The sequence below is a fragment of the Taeniopygia guttata genome, chromosome 4A (genome assembly GCF_048771995.1).
Source record: "Taeniopygia guttata chromosome 4A, bTaeGut7.mat, whole genome shotgun sequence".
Taxonomy (NCBI): domain Eukaryota; kingdom Metazoa; phylum Chordata; class Aves; order Passeriformes; family Estrildidae; genus Taeniopygia; species Taeniopygia guttata.
In genome coordinates, this window is record NC_133029.1 from 5,040,594 (window position 1) to 5,050,481 (window position 9,888).

Here is a 9,888-nt window from a genome sequence, read left to right on the forward strand (position 1 = left end):
TGAGGGACAAGCAGAATCCCACACTTCCCCATAGTCACCCTGCTCTGTAAACAAACTTCCATGTGCCTGGAGACAGATCAGAGCCTGGGACTCCATCCCTCTGCTCCTCAGCACGCCCAGGGAAAAGCCAAGAGCAATAGATTTATGGAATCCAAACATCACAAATGCAATTTATTTACACTGCTGACGCCAAAAGGAGAAGCAGATGCTTCTGGTTTGGATGCCTGTCCAGCCTAATTTCAGGAAAACATGGGGGTCAGCGTGAGGGAAAGGAAGGAATCAAAAGATTGACTGTGTCACCTCCAGTTACAGTCCTGCTCCATCCCTGTCCCATCCTTGCAGCCGTGTCTGCCTGAACACAAAGCTCACGTCTCTAGGAGCAGCCTCCAAAGCCACTCCTGCACCCACAATCCCATTTTCCCTAATTCTGCAGTAAGATATCCATCCAGGATGCCTCCAGCAGGGCTTGTCCTGACTCAAACCATCCTGGGCACGAAGGAGTGAATAAACAGCCCCCGAGGGATTTACCTGCAGCTGCACCGTGCAAGGGAGAGGTTCCCAAAGCAAGGTCTGAATAAACGGGAGTTGTGTGGCCACTGAAAAGTGTGGCAGGCAACCAGATGTGGAGCTGGCTGTGCCCTGCTGCCTCCTGTGCCCCCTTTTGGGATCACAGGCTGGTCCTTTGGGAAGAGACCTTAAAGCCCATCCAGTGCCACCCCTGCCATGGCAGGGACACCTTCCACTGTCCCAGGGTGCTCCAAGCCCCATCCAGCCTGGTCTTGGGCACTTTCAGGGATCCAGGGGTGTCGGAATCTGAGGTATTGATGATTCTGAGATTGTAGAAAGTCTCTGTCTTTCTGCCCCACTGCCAAAGAAGAAGCCATAATTCGTCTGTGCTGTTTCAAGGTTGTTTATTCTGTTTCTCTCTAACATGTTCTGCTGCCCTGCCGCAGCTCTGTCCTGCAGGGCAGCGTGTGGGGCTCTGCCCTCAGTGGGATGGTACAAACATTAAATACCAGAAACTACCTGTGCTGGATTTACAATAACGTGCCAATATCTGTCACCTACGTTGGACAGTGTGTCCCCAGCCTAAACCAACAGAAAAATGCCAACACCACAGTGACACATGGAGGGCATGAAGAAGGAGAAAAAGGACAAGGCACACCCAATTTCCTCCATCTTGTCCCCTTTGAACCCCTAATCTAGAAACCTAAAATTTTACTTTTTCACCCATGCCACACTTAATTATTACTCATATCAAACACTCAGAGCTTGTAATTCATCCTGTAAGATTGAAAACTCTTTTCCATGGACAGAGATCACAGACAGTGTCTCTGGGGGCTCTGTCCAGGGGGGTTCCTGACCCCTGCCAGGGTCCCAGACCTGCCAGGGCAGCCAGAGGGAAGCCCTGGATTCCCACACAGGGGCAGCCACAGCTTCTCTGGGCACCCTGTGCCAGTGCCTGCCCACCCTCACAGGGAAGAATTTCTCCCTAATATCCCATCTAACCCTGCCCTCCTCCATCCTAAAGCCATCCCCCCCGTGCTGTGCCTTTGCCCCAAATCTCCGGACAGCGGCAGAGCAGCCGGGTTTTCCTCTGGGCTGGTCTGAGCCCCCTCTCCCAGCAGAGGGCACGATGTGCAAGCGGCAGCGGCGATCCAGGAGCGATTCCAGGGATGGAGCAGCGACAGCAGCAGGAGCCAAAACCCCTGGGACGGGACGTGTCGGACACGGGTGTGTTTGGGGTGGCAAGGGACACTCACTGCTCCCAGCCCGGGGCCAGACACCTTCTTGCGCTGTTCGGTTTCGTTATTAAACACCCCGGAGGTCCTTTAAGTGGCATTCGGAGAAACGGCTGTGAATTCGAGAAAATGGAGCCAGCGTCTGTTAGAAGAAGCCAAATTGACCCTAATTTTCCAGAATTTTGATCTCGAGAGAGCCACATTTCCCAAGCACATTAAACATCTTCAAACGTGATTTATTGCAGGGAGCAAACCCATCTGCTCAATTCAGTCAGCTCTGTGGGTCCTGTGAGGTCTAAATCCAAGTGTTTGGATTATAGATGCTTCAGGAAACTCATCTCTAAAAATGACTAAGTTGTAGAAACATACTTTGCTGTCCAAGTCTTTCCTTCTCCCTGGATTATTATCAAACTTTCTTTGAAAGAGGTTTCCCAGCAAAAGTAGGAGAAAAGTTCCCTTCTTGCCTTAATCATTAAGTAAGGCAAGTATTCCATGTAACCTCAGCTCCAATTTTAGGATTTTAGTCATTCCTGTGACATGGGAATTTCCTTTTCATGGCCACCCTTACGTATCTGTTCCCAAAATTCTTTTCTTTCACCTTTCTGTTTTCATGGTGCTGCTGCAGTGATGCAATTCCTGGCTGACACTCACTTACAAGCAGTGAAATCTAAACCACTTTTCTTCCAAGAGGCAAAGTTTACACAAATCCAATGTCCTGGGAGAACCTCTTGTGAGAGGGAAATGCCTTCCTTCAGCTGCCCCATACCAGCTGTGATCTGCCCATCTGTGCCTCCATTGGAATTCCCTTTTGCAGGAATGGCTGCATCTCCCTGCACCCCAGAAAAGGCTTTTGTGGTCCTGGAGAGGATGGATTGGGGGTTTGGTGCAAGAAATAATTCCAAGATAAACACAGGTGGTCTGGAGAAGCTGTGGCTGCCCCATCCCTGGAAATGTCCACGGATGGATGGTGCTTGGAGCAGCCTGAGATAGTGGAAGGTGTCCCTGGCCATGGCAGGGGGTGGATTAGATGACCTTTAAGGATCCTTTCCCACCCAAACCAGTCCATGATTTTGTGATTCCAAGCTCTTGGCAAAGGCAGATTCTAAGCTCTTCTGAGAGAATGACCCCACAGCCACAGCTACTTCAACCACCAGGAGCCAGCCAAAACGACTCAGGGAATCATATTCAAGTGGAAAACAAAAATAGTTCATGTGCTTTAGTTGGACTGTAGAGAAACCTCTTTCTTTCAAGGATTTGGAACCTTCAGATGAGGATGTGAACAAGGGCAATGGCGGGTCTGTCCTCGACTGCAAAGTGCTTTGGGTGTCCCAGCCATGCAGATCTCTCCAAGCCTGGTGTTCTGCCCCAGAATTTCCTTGTGGAGCATCTCCTTCCCTTTCAGCCTGACCACTGCCACAAACCCCAGCTGCTCTCAGGAGGGACACTGGGTCAGCAGAGGATCACCAAGGCTGAAGGGATCTCCAAGATCACCGAGTCTAACCTGAGCTGTTCCGTGTGCAGAGGTGGCACCAGCCAAGGGAAAAGCTAAAGGTTGCTCATCCTCCAGGGAAATCACTTCCTGCCCTTCTGCTGGGTGTGCACAGGGCAGCTCTTGGCCCTGGGGGACAGCAGGAAGGGTTTGGCCCCACAGCACCCATCAGCAGTGCAGCAAAACCACCAGCAGCCCCTGGGTCTTCCCTGGTGGCTTTCTGCTGACGGGGAATTCTTCCATTTATCAGTTTGATCATCCTGTGCCGGGTTTTGTTTCCTCTCCCTCTGCAAAGGTGATCAGAAGTGGGGCTGAAGGGTACCAGCTGCCAGGAACTGCACCACAGCAAAACTGTGAATCTGCTGAGATAGGACAGGAGATAGAACACTCCCGTGTCACTGGGTTCTCTCTGTCTCTCTTAGCCAACCAGAGTCAAACATGGTCTAAATGTTCACTATAAAAACCTTGACAATGTGGGCTGTAACAAACTAATCCTCTCTCTAGATATCTCTAGCAGAACCTCAGCAAAAATACATAAATAATGTCCAGGCTTTAATAAAATAGATTTTTATTAAGTACAGCACTTCAAGTAACATTTCCTCTCTCCTGGGAGTGTCTCACTTCAGTCTTCAGGAGCAAGAACAGGTTATCACAGTTAATCAAGTTATTAGAACATCCTTCCTGCTGACAGGATCAGCTTTGATTGGGAGTGTTCATCCAAGGGTTTAATTGACTTGATTACATTTCTGACCTGCTTTTACAGATCTCCAGCCCTCAGCAGAGCTTCCTTTTGAGTCTCCTGAGAAGTAAAGTCAGCACTCAGCACTTGCTGCTGGTGCTGCAGCCACGAGCTGGGGATGGTGGAAAGATCTGGGAATGGCACAAGGATTTGGGAATGGCAGAATCATCTGGAGGTGGCAGAACATCTGGGGATGACAGAACATCTGGGGATGGCAGAATGATCTCAGGGTGGCAGAAAGATCTGGGGATGGCAGAACATCTCGCAGCAGTTCAGTCTCTCATCACCACAACCTGTACCTGGAGGTCCCATGGCAATTCAGGAGGATTTGGAAGTGCCCATGGCCATGTGTGCATTGGGCAGTGTCAGAGGTATCTGGAATACTTTGTGCTTTGCTGATAAAATCCCAGAGTGTTGAGGAAATCCCAGGAAATCCCAGCTTGGAGCAGCTCTCACACATCCACCCAAGGCCCAGTGTGGTCAGAAGGACATTGGTGGCTGTGATCTTCCACACCTCTGCCAGGGGAGGTGGGATGGCTCTGCTAATGCCAGCAAATCCCTTCCTGCTCTAAACCCACAGCCATGGAATCACTGGAGATGCCTCTGGATGCAGAACATGGAATCCTCCACACAGGGGGGTCTCCAACTCTCTCTCCTAGGGCTGAAGCAAACAGCTCCATTCCAGCTTTCCACCTTTTCATTTCTGAAGAAGGATGTGAGAGAAGCTGTTTCCTGCTTTGCTGTGACAACCTCCCAAGAACAGCTCCAGAATGTTCCAAGGTCTGGCATCTCAGCCCAGCTCCGTCCCAGGAACTCTCCAGGTGGGGCTGATGCCCTGAGCCTTCCTTAGACATCTTGGTGCTCACCCTGTCTCTCCATCCCACCTGCAAAACTTGCAAAACTTCTCCATTCCACCTGAGTTAGGAATATTTTAGGACATAGATCTTGTCTTCAGTAAACAACTACACAACTCTTGGCTCAACAGATCCCTGAGGAAGCATTTAAGCACTCTTTTTATATAAAAAATAGTGGGGTTGATTTACAACCATGAAATGTCTTTTGTTTCACCTCTACAGTGAATAAAGTCTAAATAAACACACACTAGCTGTGGTGTCTCAATGCCAAGGGGCACCTCAGCCCCAAACTCTTCTCAATGACAACTGAACAGCACCAGGAATCAGGAAGGTTTAAACTCCCTGGCTATTGAACAGTTTCCAACTGGTTTGGAATTGCGTTCAAGGGTCTTGTGTTTCTCCAGCATTCCCAGAAGGAACATCCTACTTGGATTTGAGTCTAGACCTGGGAGACATGCTGAAAAATATCTTGTAGTAGATGTAGACATTGATAATCCTCAGCAGAATTCCCAGGATGTAGCTGAGGGACCTGAGCAGGGCCGCGGCCACGCTGGAGAACTGGAAGAGGAGCCCCAAGACGCCGTGGGAGGGAGCGGAGGCAGCGCTGGCCCTCGGGTGCTCATCCACGAGGAGCAGGGCACACTCTGCGGCCACCAGCGCCCAGATGCCCCTGGAGAGCAGCCTGGCGTTCCTGACCGTGCGCAGGGGCCGCGACTGCGAGGGCAGGAAGGTGATCGCGTAGGCCTCGAAGGCCACACAGCTGAGCAGCACACAGCTGATGTGGGCGTTGGCCGTCAGGAGCATCCGCGCCACGGCCGAGGCTGCGGGAGAGACGGCGGCACCAAAACCGCCCAAAACCGCGTCAGAAACAAGGCTAAGGAAAACCAGGATATCTGCCTGGGCCAGGCTGGAAATGAGGACTGCGGTGGACTTGGAGGAGACCTTGGCAGACTGCAGGAGGATCAAGGTGTAGGCGCTGCCCAGCAGCCCCAGGAGGGTGCTGACAGCGTTGGAGGAAGACAGGACGAGGTATTGGATATACTTCAGTGCCAGGTATCTTCTGAGATCTTTCATGTGGTCTCTCTCCATTGAAATGCCAGTTAGGGAAGAATACCTGGAATACATATTAAAAAAATCCCAGTGATTAAATATAAAACAAGCAGGATGGATTCCAGACAAATTGTGATGGACCTGCACTTGTACAGGCACATTCCGGTGTCAAGAACCGGTTGGAGATGATGCCAGCTCAGGATCTGAGCTTGTATTTACACACTCATATCATAAATAGGAATGAAGTTTGTAAAGTGCCTGGATATTTTTAGGTAGCAGCATAATTTGTGTAATCTTGCACTGAACAAGTATAAGCGTGAATTTTCCCTGTCCCTGAAAGGGAGGAGCCAGAAAATGATAAGCTGCAGTTCCTAGAAAATATTAAAATCAACTCTGAATTCAGTTCTAACAAATAAACAAGGAAATTGTTATCTAAATGGGAGAGATGAGATAAGGAAGAGCAATGTGAGTTTCTCACAGATAAAGCAAATTGATTGAGCCCAGCTTCCTCCTTTATCAGGGTGATCAATCCTGGTGGGAACCAGCCAGTGTCACATAGCTTGAATTTTCTGAAGAGTTTCGATATTGTTTCATGAGGCACTTTTAGGGAGGAGCAAGGTAAGAAATGTGGCCTAGGTGAAGCTGTGGTTAAGTCATTCACAGCTGGATGGGAAGCCAAGGGAAGGTTCCTTCTCAGGAATTTGAGGAATGATGTGTCATGTGGGGCTCTGCAGAGATCTCACATTTTGTGGTTTTCATGGACTGCAAGAAGGGACTCAGCAGAATTTAGGCCTTGACTGAGGTGTGTGACCAGTTTTGAGACCAACAGCTCAAAAAAGGTGTCACTGAAGAAGTTCCAAGGAGGCTGATCCTCAGAGATTGAGCCGAGTGTAACAATTCCATTTCCCTCCTATTGAGCAATTATCTCCATATGTAAATTCCCAAAATTCACAATGTCAGCACCTTGGAACTGGTGTTACAGAGCTTTTCCAGTGCATTACCCAGCAGGTCTGGGCGCTTGCTTAAGTCATCAGCTGGGTTTAATTTTGCGAGGGGTGATGGGAAGATGATAATTCCAAGTGATTCCCATGAAAGGTTGGGAGCCAGGTTTTTGAGACTGGGATTCCCATTGCTTGTAGGGACTTGACTGGTACCAGGCTGACTCATCTGAGATTCACATGTGCCTGCTCTTCTTTGTCGTGAAGTGTTTGATCCAACTTGCTGATGGATTACTTTGGGGAGGCAGCAGGAAAAGGTTTCTCCCCGTATTTCAGCTGAGTCAGCTCATCATACCCTCCCTTCCCGCAGTGATTAAGTGGAAAAACGATTCTGCGTTTTGTGGCAAATGTCAATTATCTTAGAGGTCTTCTCCAACCTTAATGACTCCATTATTGGTTTGACACTTTGTTTTGATACAGAGCACCAATGTAATTCCAATCTAATGTAACAAACCCTAAATCCACAACACGGAACTCGTGCAAGTCCCCAGCTCCAAGAGGAGGAGAACCAAGTCATGACATGTACAACTGAATCCTGATTTATCTTCTTATCTTCAAGCAAGTTACTCCTTTGAGAAGTACATTAATGATCTCCTGTCATTATTTTTTTTTCCTTGTAACCTATTTCTGTGTCCATTTTCATTCATTATATTTTTGAGGAGATAAATTACGTGCCTTGATAAAGATCTTTGCTCCTTTTAGGAGCACCATCCACAGGCTGTATTTACAGCAGATCTTATCTATGCGGAGCATTTGAACTTGGAGCTTCTGGACTTTGGCTCCTACCTCACCCCAGGGTTTGGTGATGAGTCCAAGGAGGAGCGTTAGGAATCAGGAACAGCCAGAGAAGCCAGGGGAGGTGCCCAGGGCAGAACCCTGAGGAGCTCAAAAGGTTTCTCCCATCCTCTCTTCTTGAAACTTCAGCATTTGCCATAGTGCTGCCGGCATATTCTGAACACCAGTGTTCATTTTCCTTTGGAAAAGAGCTGGAGCTTCTGGCTGGAAGGTGCCTTCCTGCTTTCTATTGGTGACAGCCAGAGGTGTCTGTCCCTTCATTCCACAGCTGTCCCTCGAGGCAGGATCGCTGCCAGGGCTCCCTCCTGCTCCCTCCACCTCTTCCAGACTATAATTTAGGGGTTAAAACTGTCATCCAGAATGCAGCAGAGCGAGGTTTGATTTCCTCCTTGGCCTCAGGGGATTGAGATGTTTATCTGATGTTTATCTCCTGTGGGTGGACAGGGATTGTCCTCCTGCCTCCCAAGGAACCTGGGCACAGTGTGAGAAAACAGGTGACACCCCTGGCCAAGGGTTGGGATCAGGAGCAGCCCATGGGTCACCACACAGGCATTTGCACCTGTCTGGTAGGGAAGAGACATCCCCGTTCCTGGCTCCAAGTGCTGTTTGGAGTCATCTGCTTCTGTGAATGAAGCAAAGCTGGGAGATGTTCCCAGGTGCTGGAGCTCCGTCCCTGGAGAGTTGCAGAGGTCCCTGGCAGAGTTTTGGCACTGCCAATGCACATCCTCCATGGGGACACGGGCTGGGCTGTGGCAGGAGGAGGCAGGAATGCTGCCCACCCCACAAGGATGCTGTGAGGGTATAGACCCCACTCCTGTCACCAAATCAGTGCCAGAGACCACCCTGGGCACAGCACTGGTGAGACACAGCCTCTGCACAGGTAAGAGAGAGGTAAAATTGGGTGAAGAGCTGGTGCATGCAGAGAGCACAGGCAGGGGCTGAAGCCACAAACTCCTCCCGAGTGGCTCACCTGAGCTCCCACTGCCAGGATCCCCATCCATGCCTTCCTCCAGCTGGGAAATCCCACCAGCCCACAAAGACATTTGGTGAGGAGAGAGCAAACCCTTCCCTCTGCCTGCACCTGGGCAGGTGGGATCACACCAAGTATGGGAACAGGAGTGAGGAGCTGTTTCCTGAGTGTTTCCAGAACGGCCACACTCGGTGAAGGAGGAAACCTGAGCTTCACTCTTTTATTTACAGTTTTCAAAGCAGCTCTTGTGGCCTGTGGTTCAGGTCACCCACAAGAGGATTCCTGCACATGGGCAGGGACACTTGGACAGTTTTCGGTCAGATGAAATCTAAGTTCAAGCTCACAGAAGGTTTCCTGAACCAACACTTGGTGTTTTCAGTGCACTATTTTTTTTTATTTCCACAGAAATCTCTCCTGACACACATTCCAAATTCCAGTTAATAATAACTGCTCATTTGTCATAAGTACACTGTTGTTGTCTAAAGGGTACCCAAAAATATCTCCTGCTCTAAAACAAGTAATTCCTTTCAAAATCCCTCCTGGAATGATGTCAAAGAATATAGAGAAGAGGAAAACAAATGAGAAGGGCAGATTAGCATTGAATATCCCATCTGTAATGAGGTGCTATTCCTTATTTGAAAAGGAAAAATACTTACATTTGCTGGAAGAAGCAGCCAGGGACAGTTTTCTGCATCCCTGCAGTCTGTGTGATGTCTCAGCAGAGCTGAAATGTGCTGTTTCCCTTGGAATGATTCCTGGTTTTTATACAGAGCACCCCGTGTTCGGCTCCACGTCAGAGGTGAGGCCACGGGATTTGTTTTGCTGGGCAACTTCCTCCAGAGCTGGTTTCACAAGGATTACTCACTGGAATCATGGTGCCCATTAACTTTCAGCTGTCTGGAAAAACTGATGGCCTGAGTGGAAAAGGAGTCCCAGACACTGCCTCACACACGGGCTGGAGCAGATTTCAGGGGGCGATCCCGGGCTTGTCTGGGTGCTGTGTGAGCCAGCACAGGTTATCCATGAGAAAATCCCTCGGAACAAAGGAAGGATGTCCCTGGCACGGCTGGACTGGGCTATCCCAGCAGTGTTTGTGTTGGTGTTGCCTGGGATACCCAGGTTTGGTGCTGCTGTCGCTGTGCTCCTGCTCCTCATTGTTCTCCAGGGTCGGAGCCAAGTCCTCCCCTGTTTTGGGAAATTTCCCCACGAGGCGTGGGTGAGCAGCAGAGGAGCAGAGGAGCATCCCACAGG

General features: G+C 49.6%; 1 protein-coding gene across 1 annotated transcript; it reads right to left on the reverse strand.

Moving 5' to 3' along the window:
• Positions 1-3,782: 3,782 nt before the first annotated feature.
• LOC115495218 (uncharacterized) lies at positions 3,783-9,679 on the reverse strand. Its single transcript, XM_030272458.4, has 2 exons — positions 9,294-9,679; positions 3,783-5,938 (listed from the first exon to the last, which is right to left on the reverse strand). Exons 1-2 carry the CDS (start codon positions 9,329-9,331, stop codon positions 5,248-5,250), a joined length of 729 nt encoding a protein of 242 aa, XP_030128318.4. The 5' UTR covers positions 9,332-9,679; the 3' UTR covers positions 3,783-5,247.
• Positions 9,680-9,888: the final 209 nt, after the last annotated feature.

Bases quoted from the DNA above. Each gene is read 5' to 3' on its own strand.
- LOC115495218 (XM_030272458.4), bottom strand. From the start codon at position 9,331: ATGCAGAAAACTGTCCCTGGCTGCTTCTTCCAGCAAAT. The intron at 5,939-9,293 runs GTAAGTATTTTT...TATGTATTCCAG, and splicing joins GGCTGCTTCTTCCAGCAAAT to GTATTCTTCCCTAACTGGCA.